General features: G+C 46.4%; 1 protein-coding gene across 1 annotated transcript in view; it reads right to left on the reverse strand.

Annotated features, from left to right (window-relative positions):
* TMEM132E (transmembrane protein 132E) overlaps positions 1-21,848 on the reverse strand; it is a 196,292-nt gene that overhangs the window by 19,181 nt on the left and 155,263 nt on the right. Inside the window, exons 4-6 of the mRNA XM_084823015.1 lie at positions 19,180-19,372; positions 15,809-15,952; positions 133-338 (exon numbers count right to left, since the gene is read on the reverse strand). Coding sequence (XP_084679141.1) covers positions 133-338; positions 15,809-15,952; positions 19,180-19,372 — 543 coding nt within the window. The remainder of the gene's footprint in view (positions 1-132; positions 339-15,808; positions 15,953-19,179; positions 19,373-21,848) is intronic.

Consider the following 21,848-nt stretch of genomic DNA (forward strand, 5'->3'; position numbering starts at 1 on the left):
CCTTCTGTGAAATGGGTCCAGGAAAAGCTGCTAGTCCTCACTGTGTATGCATTAAGGCTCTCCACCTTAACCCTTGAACCTACTTGGACTGACTTCAGACCATCCCACAGCCTCCCCCTCTAACTAGCCTACCTCCGATCAGGTAAGATAGGCACTCGCCAACCCTTCACTTGGCTGAGCTGTGGGTCAGACAGCTCAATGCGCAGCGGGAGTTTGGGGACCCAGACGGTCATCTCCAGGAGAGCGCTGAGGTGATCGTAGCTGAAGGACACGCCAGCATTCATGGAGCCCCTCGACTCCTTGCCACTCACAAAGACATAGTCGCAGCTACTGGACACCTGCAGGAAAAGAGGGAGAAGAAGCCATGTATACAGTGAGGGAGGACCAGTTTTCATTAGACTTCTTTGGAGCCATTGGGGTTTTTGAGATGCATCCCTGGATTTTTCTTAGGACAAATGCCAGCCTTTCAAGGGCATGTTTTGGAGGAAACTTCCTCAAGCTGGTTCTCTCTGGATTCTTTGGAGTATAACTCCCATCATCCATGACCATTAGGTATGCTGGCTGGGGTTTGTGAAAGTTAAGAACATAAGAAGAGCCATGCTGGGAAGACCATGGGTCCATTTAGTCCAGCATTCTGTTCACACAGTGGCCAACCAGCTGCCCATGAGAAACCCACAAGCAGGACAACACCACCCTCCCATCCATGTTCCCCAGCAACTGGTGTACATAGGCATACTGCCTCTACTACTGGAGGTGGCATATAGCCATCAGGACTAGTAGCCATTGATAGCCTTCTTTTCCAGAAATCTGTCTACCCCCCTTCTAAAGCCATCCAAATTTGTGGCCATCTTGTGGTAGCAAATTCCATAGTTTAACTCTGTGCTGTATGAAGAAGCCCTTCCTTTTATCTGTCCTGCAGAAAAGGCAAACGCTGTTTTTGGGCTGCATGAATAGAAGTATAGCTTCCAAATCATGTGAAGTTACTACATTCTACCCTCTACTCAGCACTGGTTAGGCCTCATCTGGAGTACTGTGTCCAGTTCTGGGCGCCACACTTTAAGAAGGATGGAGACAAGCTGGAGAGGGTTCAGAGGAGGGCAACGAAGATGATCAGGGGACTGGAAACAAAGCCCTATGAGGAGAGACTGAAAGAACTGGGCATGTTTAGCCTGGAGAAGAGAAGACTGAGGGGAGACAGGATAGCGCTCTTCGAGTACTTGAAAGGTTGTCGCAGAGAGAAAACCTTCCTGACTGTTAGAGCAATGCAACAATGAAACCCATTCCCTGGGGAGGAGGTGGGCTCTCCCACGCTGGAGGTGTTCAAGACGAGGATGGACAGCCATCTGTCGGGAATGCTCTGACTTGGACTCCTGCATTGAGCAGGGGCTTGGACCCGATGGCCTCGTAGGCCCCTTCCAACCCTACGATTCTAGGATTCTGTGATTCTATGTACTGCTTTTTTTAAACCCAACATGTTATAGCCTGCTAGGGCCTTCTTCAGGGGACATGCTTAAAAATACTTCCAGAGATTTATAAGTATGTGTTTCCAAAACTCAAAATTGGCAAATGAAGTTGGGCTTAAACGCATTGGGCTCAACAATATTTTTTTTTTTTACAAAAATATGTATTCTTCAGTATCTTGAGAGACAGTTTCTCCTTTTGGGGGGGGGGTGTTTTTTCAATGCATGCTTTCTGGGGGTTTGCATTTGTCCAATCAGAAACAATGCAGACATCACCCCCACCCCCAAGGCCTTGACAATGTACCTCCATTATATCCAGTATTGGCCATATGGGAGAAAAGTGACGTTTGACCTTGTCGGGGACATAGCAATATTTGACCATTTTCCACCTCGATGCCCATCTCACCTCAGTCTTGATCTCTTTTTTTTCCCAAACAGAAAAAGCGTGCATTTTTAACACAACAAATGCACACTTTTCCAAGCACACACCCAACATGCACATCCCCCTCCCATGGGCTAAAGTGTGGAAATGCAAGTTTCGGAGGGATGCACATTTCCGGAAGTGCGCACTTCTGCCAGTGTGCACTTTCACATGCTAACACAAGCTCAGGAAATTACGAACATTTCCCAAGAGCTACGCCGCTGCTCGCATTCGTGTCTGGGGTTGCGAATGGGATGTGTTCACGTAATTTGTGAACAGGATCGAAATTGTCATACGTAATGAATCTCATCCATATCCAGGGTTTGCTGTGAAAAGGATTGCTGCTGATCACGTTACAGGAAGTTAAGGATGCAACGTCACTCCACTTGAATTCGAGCCCCTATGTGGCTCACAGATTTAGCAGCTGCTCAGGACCAATTTTAGCCATTTGCAGACTGCTACTTCCCAGTGGAGAAGATGCAGGACCTACTGACCCCAGTACCAGTGTCGGGTTGGGTGGTATGTCTGGAAAGGACAGACTTTTGCTTGTACAGCTGTGTGCACACAGGTCACCCTTTTTTAGATCTGCCAAGGATGCATGGATGTCAGGGTGGGAAGGAAGAGCCGCCAGGGCACACAACGTTGGGGTCGGGGCACGGTCCCCTTCCTCCTCTCCCTTCACATGTTAAGTCTATGCTTGGAGGCAACTGTCTGTCAAGGGCTTGTTTACCGATTGAAACTGAACATTCTGATCTAATGCAAATTCTGGCACATGCAGAATGCGAAGTGCTACCACCCTTCCAAATAAAAGCACTCATGAACGCATAGCAATAATAATGGCAGCAGCAACAGCAGGAAAAAAAGCTGTAGCTACCTTTCGTCACCTGGTGGACTTGGAAGAACCATTTTGCCACGCTCACTTTCCTGTTGGGCAGGTCTCAGAGGTGAGGCCAGGTTGGCCCTGCTCTTTCTCCAGCCAATGTGGAGGGGAATTTTCAGCTCCAAATTTGAGAGGTTTTTTTGGAGAGTGAAACATAACTGAAACCTGCAGCCCCTCCATCCCCCCACCACAAGCATCGGGGGTCTGCCATTCCATGCCAGCCCTGAACAAGGCTACATCACACACCACTGTTTATGTGGTTTATCCCTACCCAGGGATATCTGCACATCCCTGGGCAGGGATGTGCAAATCAGCAAAACCTGAGCTCACCGAAGTTCTCCAAATTCCATTTTGAAACTCATTCCAACATGAGCCCGTATCAAATTGTGCGCTTTTTTTTTTCTTTTCGCATGGAAATCCGTGCATATTTTTGTGCATGTTGTTGTTGTTGTTCAGTCGTTCAGTCGTGTCCGACTCTTCGTGACCCCATGGACCATAGCACGCCAGGCCTTCCTGTCCTGCGCTCTCTCCCGGAGCGTGCTCAAGTCCATATTCATTGCATCGGTGATGCTATCTAGCCATCTCATCCTCTGCCGTCCCCTTCTCCTTTTGCCTTCAGTCTTTCCCAGCATCAGGGTCTTTTCCAGGGAGTTTTCTCTTCGCATTAGGTGGCCAAAATATTGGAGCTTCAGCTTCAGGATCTGTCCTTCCAATGAGCACTCAGGGTTGATTTCCTTTAGGATGGACTGATTGGACCTCCTTGCAGTCCAGGGCACTCGTAAGAGTCTTCTCCAGCACCACAGTTCGAAAGCATCAATTCTTCGGCGCTCAGCCTTCCTTATAGTCCAGCTCTCACAGCCATACATTACTACTGGGAAAACCATAGCTTTGATTAGACGGACCTTTGTCGGCAAGGTGATGTCTCTGCTTCTTAGTATGCTGTCTAGGTTTGCCATAGCTTTCCTCCCAAGGAGCAAGCGTCTTTTAATTTCATGGCTACAGTCACCGTCTGCGGTGATCTTGGAGCCCAAGAAAGTAAAATCTGTCACTGCTTCCATTTCTTCCCCTTCTATATGCCAGGAAGTGATGGGGCCAGATGCCATGATCTTCGTTTTTTTAATGTTGAGTTTCAAACCAGCTTTTGCACTCTCCTCTTTCACCCTCAACAAGAGGCTCTTGAGATCCTCTTCGCTTTCTGCCATTAGGGTGGTATCGTCTGCATATCGGAGGTTGTTGATAATTCTCCCAGCAATCTTAATTCCGACCTGTGATTCATCCAACCCGGCATTTCTCATGATGTACTCTGCATATAAGTTAAATAAGCAGGGTGACAATATGCAGCCTTGTCGTACTCCTTTCCCAATTTTGAACCAATCGGTTGTTCCATGTCTGGTTCTTACTGTTGCTTCTTGACCCTCGTACAGGTTTCTCAGGAGACAGGTAAGGTGGTCTGGTACTCCCATCACTTTCAGAATTTGCCACAGTTTGTTGTGATCCACACAATCAAAGGCTTTAGCGTAGTCAATGAAGCAGAAATAGACATTTTTCTGGAATTCTCTTGCTTTCTCCATGATGCAGCGAATGTTGGCGATTTGATCTCTAGTTCCTCTGCCTCTTCTAAACCCAGCTTGTACTTCCGGTAGTTCTCGGTTCACATACTGCTGAAGCCTAGCTTGTAGGATTTTGAGCATCACCTTGCTGGCATGTGAAATGAGCGCAATTGTGCGGTAGTTTGAACACTCTTTGGCGTTGCCCTTCTTTGGAATTGGAATGTAAACTGACCTTTTCCAGTCTTGTGGCCACTGTTGAGTGTTCCAGATTTGTTGGCATATTGAATGCAGCACTTTAACAGCATCATCTTTTAGGATTTTAAATAGCTCAGCTGGAATACTGTCATCTCCGCTAGCTTTATTGTTACTAATGCTTTCTAAGGCCCACTTGACTTCACTCTCTAGGATGTCCGGCTCAAGTTCAGTGACCGCACTATCATGACTATCAGGGACATTCAGATCTTTCCTGTATAGTTCTTCTGTGTATTCTTGCCACCTCTTCTTAATCTCATCTGCTTCTGTTAGGTCCCTGCCTTCTTTGTCCTTTATCATGCCCATCTTTGCACAAAACGTTCCCTTGAGATCTCCAATTTTCTTGAAGAGATCTCTAGTCTTTCCCATTCTGTTGTTTTCCTCGATTTCTTTGCATTGTTCACTTAAGAAGGCCTTCTTGTCTCTCCTTGCTATTCTCTGGAACTCTGCATTCAGTTGGGTATATCTTCCCCTTTCTCCCTTGCTTTTCGCTTCCCCTCTTTCGTGAGCTACTTGTAAAGCCTCATCAGACAGCCACTTTGCTTTCTTGCATTTCTTTTTCTTTGGGATGGATTTCGTTGCTGCCTCCTGAACAATGTTACGGACCTCCGTCCATAGTTCCTCAGGCACTCTGTCTATCAGGTCTAATCCCTGAAATCTATTCCTCACCTCCACTGTATATTCATCAGGGATATGATTTAGGTCATACCTGAACGGTTTAGTGGTTTTCCCGACGTTCTTCAATTTAAGACGAAATTTTGCAAGAAGCAGCTCATGATCTGAGCCACAGTCAGCTCCAGGTCTTGTTTTTACTGACTGTATGGAGCTTCTCCATCTTTGGCTGCAAAGGACATAATCCATCTGATTTCGATATTGACCATCTGGTGACGTCCATGTGTAGAGTCGCCTCTTGTGCTGTTGGAAAAGAGTGTTCGCTATGATCAGCGTGTTCTCTTGGCAAAACTCTATTAGCTTTTGTCCTGCTTCATTTTGTACACCAAGGCCATGCCTGCCTGTTATCCCGGTGATTTCTTGACTTCCTACTTTAGCATTCCAATCCCCTATGATGAAGAGGACATCTTTTTTTGGTGTTAGTTCTAGAAGGTGTTGTAGGTCTTCATAGAACCGATCAACCTCAGCTTCTTCGGCCTCAGTGGTTGGGGCATAGACTTGAATTACTGTGATGTTGAATGGTTTGCCTTGGATTCGTACTGAGATCATTCTATCGTTTTTAAGATTGTACCCCAGTACTGCTTTTCCCACCCTTTTGTTGACTATGAGTGCTACTCCATTTCTTCTAAGGGATTCTTGCCCACAGTAGTAGATATGATGGTCACCTGAATTAAATTCGCCCATGCCTGTCCATTTGAGTTCGCTGATTCCCAAGATGTCGATGTTCAATCTTGCCATCTCATGTTTGACCACCTCCAGCTTACCTTGATTCATTGATCTGACATTCCAGGTTCCTAAACAATATTGTTCTTTACAGCATCGGATTTTCTTTTCACCACCAGACACATCCACAGCTGAGTGTCCTTTCGGCTTTGGCCCAGCCGCTTCACTCTTTCTGGCGCTACTTGGAAATACCCTCTGCTCTTCCCCAGTAGTATATTGGACACCTTCCGACCTGAGGGGCTCATCTTCCGGCATCATATCTTTTAGCCTTGTGATACGTTCCATGGGGTTTTCTTGGCAAGAATACTGGAGTGGGTTGCCATTTCCTTCTCCAGTGGACCACATTTTGTCAGAACTCTCTGCCATGACCTGTCTGTCTTGGGTGGCCCTGCACGGCATAGCTTATGGCTTCACTGAGTTACGCAAGCCCCTTCGCCACAACAAGGCAGTGATCCATGAAGGGGATTTTTTTTTTTTGTGCATATTTTCCAACTATGTGTATCAATTGTGCACATGGATTAAAGCATCTTTGTGCACATTTTTCATCTGTATTTTTCAGATGTAAACATGTGGTTGAGCATTGTCTTTGGTCCATGAATCACATTGTACACTCAAAAATGTATGGACTTCAACTTGCAGATTGCGCCCAAGTCTGTGTTTGGCCTGGAAGGTGCAAATACGAACGTTGGAGGAATTCGAGGAGTAGAGTACGATGAGCTTCCCTTGGTCCAGCCCTCCCAGACATACGGGCTGAACCAAGGATGTGCATCGAGTCAGGCCAGTTCACAGATGTTCCGTTTTGGTTTTTTTTAATGCACAAATTGCAGCCACAGATTGCATAATTTGTGCAAATTTCAGCCATAATTTGCACAAATTTCAGCAGTAATTTGTACAAATCTCTATTTGTGCAAAACAAAACAAAACAGAAAAAGTTCCCAGATGAATTTCTCATACATCCTTACTTCTGGGTTAAAAAAAAAAAAAAAGATGGCACGCAAGGGCCATAATAAATAATGTTAATAAATAACATTACTAGGTTCAGCTGGCTTTCTCAGTCTTGCTGCCCGCAATCCTTAAACTGGAGAGTTGAGGGACTTAACTCGGATGCCCTGTGTTCAAAGCAGGTGCTATACTACTGGAGATTTCAAGCAAAGGACAAAACGAGTTGGAAAAACCTGAACACTCCCTCCCAAATAATGTGATCACCCCCGGAAAAAAAATTTTTAACTGGGCCTTTCCATCTACTCCAGTTTGAAATGGAGTGTGTGTGTGTGTGTGTGCACTCATGTGGTAGACAGTGCTGAGGACTGATTGTTTCCTCTTATTCCCATAGGGCTACTTATGCTTGGTTTTTACATCCAAAAGACATAAGCTCAGCATGTCTGCAGTGACAATCTTGGCTCAGCATCAGAATAAAAATGAGTTCTGAAACGCCATCTCTGGATTTTCTGTTGTTTGTCAAAATAAAGACACCACACCGTAATGCACATCCCCTACACTAATAACCACACCCACCAACACAAGCCTTCTCCAGCCTTCACCAGCTGAGTAATAATGACATCTGCATTCTAACACTACTAGAGAGCAGGGATGAGAGAGTCAGCGCAGCTCCAGCTTGGTGGAGGTTCTCTGAGATCCACCTCATTCCTGTTCCCAAATGAGAGCTTCTTCTTCCTTCCTTTTGGTTCGAATGGGGAAAGTGTGCATTTACCTGTGCATCTTTTTAACGTACACACCCAAATGCAGTGCAAAACCGCATATTTTTCCCCTACAATGTGCATTTTTAAAGTGCGCATTTTTCTAACGAACCCAGTTTGCAGACACGGTTTTCAGTTCAAGAATAGGTAGGCAAGCTTTGCCCAAGAAAGGCTCTTGTGTTCAAAGGTTGCAAATGGGGCATATAGTTCTGATGCTAACTGAACTGAACTGAAATTCCCAAATGTGTACTGCTGAAGACACGCTATTCCTGGATGCAAAGAAAAGGAAATTTGGGAAGAAGAACCAATGGCACATGGTTCTATCGTTATTATACATTCCTAGCAAAAAACTGAGCAACAGGGAGGTGCGTCCAATGGGGATGTATGAGAATTTTGTTCCTGTTCACAAATCATGCGAACATGTCCCATTTGCAAGCCCAGATGCAAATGCGAGCAAGAACATAATTCTTGGGAAATCTTCATAATTTTACGAACGGGTTCTCATTTGGAAATGCACACTTGCACAAATGTGCACTTCCAAAAGTGTGCATTTGCACACTTCTGAAAAATCACAAATGCACAAATCCCGCCAAATCTACACGTTCGTGCTTTAGCCTATGGGAAGAAATGTGCATTTTTGATTGGGAAAAATGCACTTCAAAAACAAAAAAAAGACGCTCATGTTTGGGAATGTAAATGAGGTGAGATGAGCCTCAACGAGTTCAAAACATTGACACCCATGCCAAGGGATGCCCATTCCTAGGCATCCAACTCTGGTAAAATATACAAGAGATTTTTAAGCAAATTCTAATCAGATTCATAGAATTTCTTGAGTCAGTTGTCACTCGCTTCCAAGGCTGGGATACCTCAGGGAGCAACATCTTCCATATTCAGCCCTTCATCACCAGCTAAGGTCCTCTGGAAAGACCCTGCTTCAGGTGCCACAAACATCCAAGGAAAAGACAACCTCTACCAGAAACAATGCCTTCAATGTGGTATCTCCACCGCAGGCCTAGGCAACATGTGACCCCGCGTGGACATCATTGTGGCATGTGCTGTGTTCCTCTGCCACCAAAATCGCTCCACTTGCAAAAAATTAATGGCAATTTTGCAGGGAAGCAAGGCACACACACGCCCTGTTTGCAAGTCAAATTGTGTTCATGGAAGCCTTCCAGAAGTGCAGTTCTACGTATGGCCACAGTGTGCATTCCCTACATGCCTTCTTTCCCTGCAAAATCACTGCGATTTTGCTACTGCCAGGGCTGTGGTGAATTTAGCAGTGGTAGGATGGAGGCCCTCTAGCCCCCTGACACCCAGAAATTGCCCATCCCTGCTCTACTGTGAAATGTCCTCCTCAGGAAGATTTGCAAGATCCACCGAGATCTTTAGGACAGGGGCAGGCAGAAGGCAGGTCTGCATCTACTGGTAGATCTCCAGATGATTTGCAATAGATCAGCAAGGGTTTCTGATTTCCAATGATGGAACAATAGCAATTATACTCCCCTTGTACAAATCGATGGTGCGGCCACAGTTGGGATACTGTGTACAGTTTGGTCACTGCAGCGAAAAAGGCTATTGTAGAGTTGTAAAAGGTGCAGAAAAGGGTGACTAAAATGATTAAAGAGCTGGAGAAACTCCCCTACAAGGAAAGGGTATGAGGTCTGAGACTGTTTAGCTTAGAGAAAAGATGAGTGAGGGGAAGTATGACAGAGGTCTACAAAATTATGCATGGTATGGAGAAAATGGAGAGGAAGACATTTTTCTCCCTTTCTCATACTAGAACCCAACAGGGTCATCCTATGAAGCTGATTGGTGGGAGATTCAGGACAGATCAAAGGAAGGACGTCTTCACACAGCGCAAAGTCCAACTATGGAATTAACTACCACAAGACGTAGTGATGGCCACCACTTTGGATGGCTTTAAAAGGGGATTGGACAAACTCCTGGAGGAGAAGGCTATCGATGGCTACTAGTCCTAATAGGTCTGCTACCTCCACTATCGGGGCCGCGGTGGCTTAGTGGTTAAGACGCTGAACTGCAGACCGGATGGTTGGCAGGACAGCAGAACATGGGCGGGAGGGTGCTGCTTGTGGGTTTCTCATGGGCATCTGGTTGGCCACTGTGTGAACAGAATGCTGGACTAGATGGACCCTTGGTCTGATCCAGCAAGACTCTTCTGATGTTCTTAACAACAAGAAGCTTCTTTCTCTCTATCCTATATTAGGCTGGAAAATCAAGAAAGCAGGTGGGATAGATTAGTGCAAGAAAGGATTTCTGTGCAAGCCCCAGATCTGTTCCTGAAAAGAAATTCCTGGCCTGAGCTCCGAGGCCCCCTTCTTCCACAATCCTATGTCTGCCATCCTGAGCTGCCATTCTGCACCCGGTGGACTTCACAATTTTAGAGATTAATGAAGTCGATCCTGCAAGCTGAAATCCTACCCCACCCTTGCTCTGGGAGAACATTTGAAACATTTCTTTGTTTTGTTTTGACAGGACTCCAGAAAACTGGGTCTGTTTCTTCTGTAAATGGGAGGATCTCATGATATTTTCTTCTTCCTTTTGTATTTTAATGAATAGTTCTGATGACTTCCTACGGGTTATTTTAGGATGAGCTACTGGAGCACAGCACAGCCTGTCAATTTAAATATCAATAAAAGAAGTACCTCATCGTTTCCCCTTGCATTAATTACAAATCAGATCCTGGGGGAGGCTTCACCCATCCCTAGTTATCAATGAAGGCAGCTGACACAGCTTCCACAGAGGTATGAAAGTGGTGAACATAAAGTACAATAGTATGTTAATAAAATGAAACATTGCCAAGTAGGACCTTTGGCTCATCCAGCTGAGTAATGTCCAGCCCAAATCCAGCCCTCTGGAATTCCTCAGTAATCCTGCGTAACTGGCTGCTTTAGAGCCGCAATTTGCATAAAATTGGCCTTTACGAAAACCATGGTGAGTTCGCCCATCCCTAGCTTCAAGCTCTTGCTGGTATTTCCGGGAGGTTTGGCCTGCCCCTTTTGCCTCTGACCCCACCCACCACTGGAACGCAGCCCCTGAGAGCTTCTCTGAAATGAAATTCCAGCCTCAGGCTAAAAGATGTTCAACCCTGGTCTACTCTGAGTGGCAGTGTTTTTCTCCAAATTCTTAGACAAAGAGGTGTTTTTCCCTGCATCTGCTACTTGGAGACGTCATAGACTGAAGCTGGGAGCTTCTCTATGCAAACCTACTGAGCCATGGCCTCTACCCAAGCAGCTGGCTTATACAGAATCTGTCCTTTGGTCCATCTACCCTAGTATCCTCTACTCCATGGGCGGGCAGGAAGTAGATCTCCAGATGTTTTTTATGTCAACTCCCAACATTCCTGATTACTGGCCGTGTTGGCAGGGGCTTCTGGGAGTTGAAGTCCAAAACATCTGGAGATCTACCTTCTCACCCCAGTCTACTCTTACTGGCAGTGGTTCTCCAGGGCTTAAGCAGAGGTGCTGGCCCGGACCTTAAGATCATCCTCAGCGGCCCTTCTCCATGAGCCCCTGCCAAAGGAAGTGAGGCAGATGGCTACTAGGAGGAGGGCTTTTTCTGCTGTGGCACCCTGGCTGTGGAATGAGCTCCCTAGTGAGGTTCATCTGGCACCTACATTGTATTCCTTCCGGCACCAGGTTTTTATTTTCCCAGGCATTTTAGCATTTTAGCTTTCTAGGCTTTTAGCTTTGCTGTTTTAAATCTGTATTTTAAATCTCTGCATTGCTGCTAGGTTTTACTCTGGTTTTATTCCGGTTGTGGTTTTAATGTTTTATATATTTTATATTGTTTTATTGTGTGCTCTTTGGTTTAAATTTTTGTGAACCACCCAGAGAGCTTTGGCTATTGGGCAGTATAGAAATGAAATAAATAAATAAGCAAGCAAGCAAGCAGAGAGCAGGGGGCAGTTTCCTAGCCCTGAGATCAGAACCAGGTACAGGCTATCCTAAATACTAGCATGAACATTTGAGGCAAGGGATGGACAATTTCAGTTTCTCTCAGTTTTCAGTTCTCTCCTCAATTTTGAGTTTGCTTCATTGCCAACTTCGAGGATTTCTCCAATCTTAAATTCAGTTCATCCCAAGCTTTGAGTGTTTCTTAAAGTCTGCACGACAATTCATACATATTTCGTGTGCATTTCTCCCAATGTGTGCCTTTTTGGCCAAAACTTTGCCCAATTTGGCGAAAACTTTGCCCATTGCCCAAAACTTTGCCCAATACTCGATGGCCTTGTAGGCCCCTTCCAACCCTACTATTCTATGATTCTATGAATATACAATTTTTGGCAAGACTTTTTCCCAAATAGCATGCATTTCTGAACATTATTACCAACATACGTATCTCTGCGTGCACTTTTCCCGAATAGGCCCAGCTCTGTGCCAAAATCAGAGATGTCAGGATTTTCAAAGGAGAACTGACTTCCAGTTAGGGAGGTGTGAATGAGCAAAAGTCAAGCTTGCTGAAGTTCTTTTTTTTTTTTCCTTGTGGTCCCCAAATCACCTTGCAAGCTCAAAAACGTTGACTGCAAATTGCATCCAAGTCTGTGTTCAGTCCGAAAGGTGAGAACTGAGTAAATCCTAATCCAGCCAAATTGAAACAAATTTCTCATACATCCCTACTTTCGGTGCCTGGAAAGTGCAGGCAGGTGCTCCATAGCTAACCCATGGATTTCCCTTACAGCAAAGCAGGATTGCAGCCCTTGTGGCTCATGACTCAAATTGCCAGAGGCTTGTTTCTGGCATCCCTCAAGCCCAGAGATCGATAGAGCTACCTCTGTTGTTTATGCCCCCGTCTGCTGTACACACCCCAGGAGAGAGGAGATGGCCTGTGGATGATGCCACTGCTCTCCTTAATGCTGAATTATTTATAGTAACAGATAGCGGGTGGCCTGATGGATGGTACAGGTTTATCACCTTGACAGTTCAATTGCCCCCCTCCCATTCCCTCCAGGTAAGCGAGATCCCCTGCCAAAGACACCTCCTCACAGCACAGTTGGCATAACTCAGTGGCAGCAGCAGGAGAGTCAAAGAACTTAATGGAAAATGGAAGGTGAGGGGCCAGATGACTGGATAAATGATTCATCCCAACATGCATCCTTTGGCCATCTTGCACCCACCCTTCACCAGATCCAGAGAGATTTATGAGCAGGGAAGTAACACGCTAACCTATCAAAGTGTCTCAAATCCCTCTCCGGAAGTACATGATGGCTACAGGGCTTGTTCAGGCTTCAAAAGAAGCATGAAAAACTGCACTGATAAATCAAGCAGATTATCCAGATTGGGGAAGTGAGGGGAGAGGCGAGTTCTTCAGCAGGGGACAGGTTGGCCTCTGCAGCCTTCTGTGCCAAGGTATGGGAGAACCACTGATGTTCGAGCTCACCTAAATTCTCTGAAAACCACTTCGAAGCTCATATCAGTTCACTCCCGTTTTTGACTTAGTACTTTTTTCAGCTCACTCAAATGGGAAAATTGATCACTTTGAGCAGGAAAAATGTGCTTTTTTGTACATATTTTTCAGAAGGGTGTGTTGTTTTTCAGTCGTTCAGTTGTGTCCGACTCTTCGTGACCCCATGGACCACAGCACGCCAGGCCTTCCTGTCCTCCGCACTCTCCCGGAGTGTGCTCAAGTTCATTCAGGAGTGTATTTTTTCCCTATTGACTAAAGCATGGAAATGTGCATTTTAAAAAAATGCCCAATTCAAAGTGCGCGTTAAAAAAAAGACCATTTTTTCAACCTGATTGCAAATTTGGGAATTTGTGAGCATTTCTCGAATGTATGCATTCCTGTTTGCATTCAGGATTGTAACTGGGGCATTTTCACATTAATTGTGAACAGAAACACAATTCTTGTATATCCTTCCCTGCACCATGTGTACGTTCGCAGGGAAGGCATGGCATCTGCCCAGTGAAGGAAACGGGGGGTGTCCTATTTTGTTGTTGTTGTTCAGTCATTAAGTCACGTCCGACCTTGGCGAAGGTGCAGGAACGGGCACCAGAAATGATCAGGGGACGAAAATGTTAGGGGGTGGAAGATGACTAAGCCAGGGAAGGAGACATGGCTGAAGTTTATAAAATTATGCGTGGTACGGGAATGTGGCCTTCATCAGGGTGGAAATTTGGCTCATCCAATGCAATCACATGAAGGCAATTCAGGACTGGGGCTGTGAAAATCAGCAAAACTCAAGCTCACTGAAGTTCTCTGAATTCCATCTCAGAGCTCGTTCTGACTCAAGTCTGTATCAGATTGCAAGCTTTGTTTTTTTTTCTTTTCTCATGAAAATCTGCACGTTTTTGTGTGTATGCATCGATTGTGCGCATCTTTGAAATGTACACATTCTTGTCCCATCGATTAAAGTATATTTGTGCACATTTTCCGAAAGTATACATTTTTTAATATGCATTTTTCAAATGTATGCATGCAGTTGAATGCAACCTATTTTGATCCATGAATCACATTGCACACTCGGAAATGTATTGACTTCGACCTGTAGGTTGCACTCAAATCTGTGTTCAGTCCAGAAGGTGCGAGCTGGGTAAATCCTGATCAATAATGAACTGAAAAGGATTTCTCATACATCTGTATTCTGGACGGAACAAAGGAACGATGTCTTCAGTATTAAGTGACAGGAATTGAGTGACGGGATTGAGCCAACAATGTGATGTGGCTACAAAAAAGGCAAATGCTATTTTGGGATTCATTAATAGATGAATAGCTTCCAAATCCCGGGAAGTACTAGTTCCCCTCTACACAGCACTGGTTAGGCCTCATCTGGAGTACTGTGTTCTGGGCACCACACTTTAAGAAGGACACAGACAAATTGGAAAAGGTTCAGAGGAGGGCAACAAAGACGATCAGGGGACTGGAAACAAAGCCCTATCAGGAGAGACTGAAGGACCGAGGCTTGTTTAGCCTTGAGAAGAGGAGACTGAGGGGAGATAGGATAGCGCTCTTCAAGTCCTTGAAAGGTTGTCACAGAGAGGAAGGCCAGGATCTCTTCTCGATCATCCCAAAGTGCAGGACACGGAAGAATGGACCAAGTGACAGAAAGCTGGATTCCGGCTGAACATCAGGAGAAACTTCCTGACTGTTAGAGCAATACGACAATGGAGCCCATTCCCTGGGGAGATGGTGGGCTCTCCCACACTGGAGGCGTTCAAGACGAGGCTGGACAGCCATCTGCCAGGGATGCTCTGACTTGGACTCCCGCACTGAGCAGGCGGTTGGACTCGATGGTCTTGTAGGCCCCTCCCGACCCTACTTTCTATGATTCTATCATTTTATGACTGTATTGCCATAGGTAACCACTAGATTGGAGGGCTTTAAAAAGGGCCTTTTGTGGGAGGAGGTCTGTTCATGGCTATTCACGCTGAGGATTCTACGGAACCTCTGGGTTTGGAGGCACTGTGCCTCTGGAAATGCTGGAAAGGAAATGCTGGAAAGCAACAGGAGAGGATCTGTTGCTGTAAAGCCTTGCTTGTGAGCTTCCCAAAGGCGTCGGGATCACCAATGCTAGAAAGCTGTGCTTTCTTACATATTCTTATGCACATGGCCAAGTACAACATCAAAGAAACGTTCCTATTCTCCATTCTGCCTGGTTTCATGTATCAGTCCTCTTACACTGAACCTGTGCGAGACGGAAGAAGCCAAAACAGAAAATGGTGGCACTAGTCCCCATGGTCTTGATGGGCCTCCATTGCCCACCTTGACCCAATCCCTGACCATTTGCCTGGGCTACAGGGCCAGGCGGCTCTTCTTATTCTTATCTGGAATGTACTGCCATAATAGTTCATGGGGTCTGCCCACCACAGCACAAGGGCAGGCTACTTGTGCCCGAATTTCTCCTTTGAAACAGGTACCTGATTTTTGCTCTTTCTCCCCCCTCCTCCCTCCCAATCCCTTTTCCTTTTGCATTGTGTTCTTTAGATTTCAAGCAGAGATGGTCTTATTATTCATCTGACGGAAGCCACCGTGCAAGCCTTCAGGCACTCCTCGTGAGTTTCTGGCTGTCTGCAGTTGCGAACAAAATGCTTGGTCTGATCCTTGGTGTACTCTTGGTGTATTCAGAATCTCCCTTGCTATCACCAGATCACCCAGCTTTAGTCCATTTTTCCCTACTCCCTGGCCACCTCACCCACCTTGATTATGTCCTCGTTGCTGGACTTGCACACAGCCGTGTTCGTAATGTCAGAGATAACACCTGTCATCTCGATGGCCATGACCTTCACTGGGATGGCTACCGTCCTCCCTGTGAGGATGGCCGTGTTGATGATCTCCGTGTCCTGAGGGTGATAAACGTTACCCACATTAGAGTGCCTTTTTATTTATTTTATTTATTATGGCATTTACATTTGTATCCCACCTTTTCCCCTCTTGCAAGGAACCCAAGGTGCCATACATGGTCCTTCTCGTCTTCATTTTATCCTCACAACAACCCTGTGAGGTAGGTGAGGCTGAGCATCAGTGACTGGCCCAGTCACCAAGTTGGCTTCATGGCTGAGTGGAGACTTGAACCCGGATCTCCCAAGTCCCAGTGCAACCATCCTGCATCTCCCACTCTCTTCTCATCAGCTCACTTCTGCAGGATAACAGACTGGTCTCTTTGAGACAGTTCACATTATGGTTCTGTGCAAATGCCCCCCTTTTCCCAGGAATTAGGGTGGGGGAACCATTTCACCAAATTTTGCCAGAGGGAGGAGAAATTCTACAACACTTCCTTGGAGTTAACAAAGGCAGTAGCACAATTACCGGGGTGGGGCAGTTACGGCAGCAGGGAACAACTGTGATTTTTTGATCTCCACAATGCCCTGGACCTAGAACCATTGCTGGGAGGAAAAGGTACCTGCCAGAAAAAATTGTGGAGGAATATTTGGGCTGGGAGAATCTGCAAATTGGCCTTCTTGTGTGTGTGTGTGTGTGTGTGTGTGTGTGTGAGAGAGAGAGAGAGAGAGAGAGAGAGAGCGAGCAAGAGAGACAGAGACAGAGACAGAGACAGAGACAGAGAGAGTCAGGTCTCAGTCATTTTCTCAGAAAAATGTCTCTCGGGGAATTTTGGTTCAGTGCTAGTTTGCATTTACAAGCAATAGTAGTGATCACGAATTCTACCAGCTGTTGGTGTTGGCTGCTATGATTCTATGCTTCTATGGATGGGTAAGAAATTCAACCAGTTCGAATTGTTATGTGAATTTATCCAATTCACACCTGCTGAATCAGTGAACAAGCCGTCTTTTCCTCCAGGATAGACTTTTTTGTGGTACCAAAAAAAAAATGGAAAAAGCAGTGGGAAAACACAGGAAGGTTACAAGTGGAAGGTGGCATCATCTGCAGACACGCACATGCACAGAACAAACTTCCACAAATGAGGCTGGATGATTGCAAAATAAATTCCTCAACTGGCAGTACCCAGAGACCTGTGCGTGTGTGTGTTTTCTATATAGCAATGACATAGTGTCTCATAGAATCATAGCATAGTAGGGTCGCAAAGGGCCTACAAGGCCATCAAGTCCAACCCCCTGCTCAGTGCAGGAATCCAGGTCAGAGCATCCCTGACAGATGGCTGTCCAGCCTCATCTTGAATGCCTCCAGTGTGGGAGAGCCCACCACCGCCCTAGGTCATGGGCTCCATTGTTGCATTGCTCTAACAGTCAGGAAGTTTTTCCTGATGTTCAGCCGGAATCTGGCTTCCTGTCACTTGAGCCCATGATTCCGTGTCCTGCACTCTGGGATGATTGAGAACAGATCCTGGCCTTCCTCTCTGGGACAACCTTTCAAGTACTTGAAGAGCGCTATCCTATCTCCCCTCAGTCTTCTCTTCTCAAGGCTAAACATGCCCAGTTCTTTCAGTCTCTCCTCATCAGGTTTTGTTTCCAGTCCCCTGATCATCTTTGTTGCCCTCCTCTGAACTCTCTCTGGCTTGTCTGCATCCTTCTTAAAGTGTGGTGCCCAGAACTGGACACAGTACTCCAGATGAGGCCTAACCAGTGCTGAGTAGAGGGGAACTAGTACTTCCCAGGATTTGGAAGCTATGCTTCTATTAATGCAGCCCAAAATAGCATTTGCCTTTTTTGCAGCCACATCACATGGTTGGCTCATATTCAGATTTAATCATGGAATAAAACTGTGCCCGAGACCCCAAACGTTTAGGAATACAGGCTTAGCTAGGGATGGATCTGTCAATAACATTTTTGCTGAGATCGTCAGATTCTTAAGATCAAACCTGGCCCATCCCATTTCCGCATATGTTTGCCATTAAAAAAAAATGCATACAAAAATTCAAATATCCCCCAATGTATGCATTCTTACGAACATTGTTTTTAATGTGCACATTAAAGTGGTATTTTCCAGTACTGCAATGTGATTTTCTGCACAATTTTCTCATATATACGCATTTTCTGCATGTGCTTTTCCTGGGATGAGTTGTGTCGCAAAGCTCAAAAAAATGTGGATTTTGGATACGCAACAGGCTTGGAACATGAGAATTGGGTAAATCCATTTTATATATATATATATATATATATATATATATATATATATATCAGCACAATGCATTTCTCACCCATCTACAGGCTTAACTATATGAACGAGGGGTATTTCATCACCCTTCCCCAACTAGGGATGTGCAATGCAGGGCGCTCTATTCTCTTTAGGCCCGACAGGATATCGGGGCTAATTTTAGCCTCTGCTGGGCTAAAGCATAATGCTATGCTTTAGCCCAGCAGAACCATATTCCCTACTTGTCAAATAACGTCAATTCCCCCGCCCCGCTTCCCTTTTGTTGGGAAGTGCAGAAGGGGAGGATGAAACTGATACATTATTCAACAAGTAGGGCATATGGCTCTCCTGGGCTAAAGGAAGCAGTGTGTGGAGAGGATGAAACTGATAAGGATATTTACAAGAGGAGACTATGCCTCTGTGGGGCTACCTAGTGGACAGGCGGACTTGCAATCATGTGCACTTGGACAAGATTGCCAATAAAAATATATATTTTAAAGAAATTATGAGTGTACTAGCACAAGATAACCAATTTTAAAAAAATTAATTACGACCTCATGTGTGGAAATTTAAGGACCTTAGGGGGGAGAGGGGAAGATCCAATTTCCACAAATTGTCACCATTACAAAGAAAATGGAATCCGCATATTGGATTGACTTGCTACAGATCAAGTCACTGCCATGAATGAAACAAAATGTACAAGGCTGAACCAGAAAAACTTTCACCCCCAAAGTGGGATTCTCATACATAAAATAAAATTTCATGACAAATACAATGGAATTCCCATACATCCCTGTTCCCAACTTGGTGCGCCCAGATGTATTGAGCTACAACTCCCATCATCCCCAAGTCAAAATAGCACAGCTGGCTGGTGGGATTTGTGGTCCAACATATCTGGAGTGCACAAAGTTGGGGGAGACTGAATTGGATCAAGCAGCGGGATTTGTGTCTCGGTGCTAAGATGAGAGAGAGAGAGCCGAGGAAGAGCCTTTTAGTCCAGCTACTGGGACACACTCACCATAGCCAGCGGAAGGATGGCACGGATGTCCCTCTGAATTACTGTTAGCTCCGTCACGGCCTTCTCCAGGTCAGGTGGTGGGTTGCGGCTTCGGTAATCTATATGCCACATGATGCGCCGAGTCACTGATGGGCTGGTGAAGTTCTCCATTTCAAAGTCAAGCTGCATGATCTCGTAGGGGGAGCCATCATCCCTGCCAACAGTAGACAGGGGGAGTTTATCGGATGCCAAGGGGAGAGGTAGCACACCTGACCACACAGCCTTGAGAGGGGCTTTCTTTGCACATGCCGAAGTTTCCAAGCTGGTTCTCCAGAGATAAAAAATAAACCTGGCCTATAGAAGCGGGAAATGCCACGGCATTTCAACCCTGGCAAATATGACAGGTGAGGATAAGTTTCTCTAAAAGAAAAGTGGGACACCTCTTTCAGCCTCCAGGGCCAAATTCTACTTTGGAGAAGCTCACAGGGGCTGCATTCCAGTGGTGGGCGGTACTGGAGGCAAAGAGGGTGGAGCCAAAGGCAAAAAACGGTGGGGCCCAAAATACAAAACAACTCCCCCCCAAAAAAAAATACCAGCATATTTTATTTAAACCCCTTTCTTCCAGTAACAAAGCTTCAGGATAGGCATTCCACGTTTTGATAATGAGATGCAAACTGCGCCCAGACCAGAAAACTGTCGGGGCCAGTGGAAGGGGAAGTGACCAAGGAACCTTGGAGGTTCAGATCTGGCCCACAGGTTCGAGGTTCAACACCTGTGCTCTCACACAAACGTCCCCACACTCCAGGTGTGTTGGACTGTAACGCCAGTGGAGGCTGGTGGTTCCTATGTCAGAAGAGCTCTCCAAAGAGCTGACCCCTATCCCCAAAATGGGTTCAGCACCTTGGGTAGCTCCTTAAGAGTTCTGGCTGCTTCTGACTGGAACCCAGGGTGGATTCACCGCCCCACTGACATCAGAACCACCAGCCTCCACTGTACAACTTCCAGAATCCCAGAGCTGTGGGATCCTGGGACTTGTCGTCCAACACATTTGGAGGGCACCAGTTTGGGGAAGGCTCTCATAAATGACAACAGGGACCGGGTTGGAACACCCCTGTTCTCATAGCAACAATCAATGCCTCAGCCCTATGCAGCTCTGATACACATTTCTGAAGGCTGGACTTTGAACTGCTTGGCCTGCACTGAACTGAAGGTGGTGTTTGTTGTTTGGGTTCAAGATCTGCTGGGAAAATGATCTGTTGTCCTACAAGTTGCCCTCAACAGCTCGAGATGAACCTTGCCCATCTGCAGAACGACAGGCCGTGCGCCCTACGGCTCCACCATATTTATTTATTTAGGAAATGCATATGCCACCCTTCAAGGCGGCCCACGTTGAAGCGACAGCATGCAAAAACACAATTAAGAATTCAGTCATATTAAAATTTTAAAACCGCAAGGGAGCAAGAATCCAGCAGAATAAAGCAAGCTGTGGACGCCGGGCTTGCCAGCTCTGTGGCAGAGACATCTCGGGCACAGGAAACAGACTAGACATCACCCCCTTGTCTCTGCTGGAGCAGTGGAGGCTGGTGGCTCTGATGACAGAGGAGCGGTGAATCTGCTCCAGGTTTCAGTCAGAACCTGTCAGAACTCTAAAGGAGCTCTCCAAGTGCTTTTCACACACAATGGAGCCCATTTTTCCAAGAGTTAAGAACACAGGAAGAGCAATGCTGAATCAGACCAAGGGTCCATCTACTCCAGCATTCTGGTCACACAGCGGCTGTTATAGTCCAGGCCTGGCATCCCTCAGAGACCGAAGCCTCCAGTGACAGTGACCCTGTGGAGGCATCAGAACCAGTCCCTGGTCCTTCTGAAGTGGGGCCCACTGCCTCCATCCCAATGTCTTGTCCACGCAACCGCCAGGAGGTGCCCCTACCCTCTGACTCTGAGGAGCGGTCTTCAGGCTCCTCTAGTGAACAGGGAGACCCCGGGGAGCGCTCGCCAACTGGCTCCCTCCTTCTCCAGCTGCCATTCCCTAGGAGAAGCCAACGCCTGCAGGAAAGGGCGGCTGGCCTTTTAACAGCCAGATGCAGCCCCTGACGGGGTGGAGTTTCCAGAGAGACTCCCCTGGCCTGACTACAAAAGCCTGCCAGTTGCTCCCAGACTCTGCTGGAGACACTGGTTAGTTCCTTTGTTTCAGGTTTGCCGACCAAGGTGCTGAAACCTAACCTTTGTTCCAGATGTGACCCAGCCATCTTGACCACAGACCCTTGTTGCCTGAGCTGTCGCTCAGGACAAAGGATGGATTCCTTGAAGACATATGTCAGTGGCCAACCAGCTGCCCACAAGAAACCCACAAGCAGGGCAGGAGTGCAACAGCACCCTCCTGCCCATGTTCCCCAGCAACTGGTGTACATACGCACACTACCTCTGATACTGGAGGTAGCACATAGCCATCAGGACTAGTAGCCATTGATCGCCTTTTCCCCCAGGGATTTGTCCAACCCCTTTGAAAGCCATCCAAATTGGTGGCCATCACGACATCCTGTGGTAGTGAGTTCCATAGTTTGCACTGTGTGAAGGAGTCCTTCCTTTGATCTGTCCTGAATCTCCCACCCATCAGCTTCATGGGATGGCCCCATTGGGTTCTAGTATGATGAGAGAGGGAGAAAAATGTCTCCCTATCCACTTTCTCC

The sequence above is a fragment of the Heloderma suspectum genome, chromosome 16, assembly GCF_057233095.1.
Source record: "Heloderma suspectum isolate Gila_16-S chromosome 16, 16-S_ref, whole genome shotgun sequence".
Taxonomy (NCBI): domain Eukaryota; kingdom Metazoa; phylum Chordata; class Lepidosauria; order Squamata; family Helodermatidae; genus Heloderma; species Heloderma suspectum.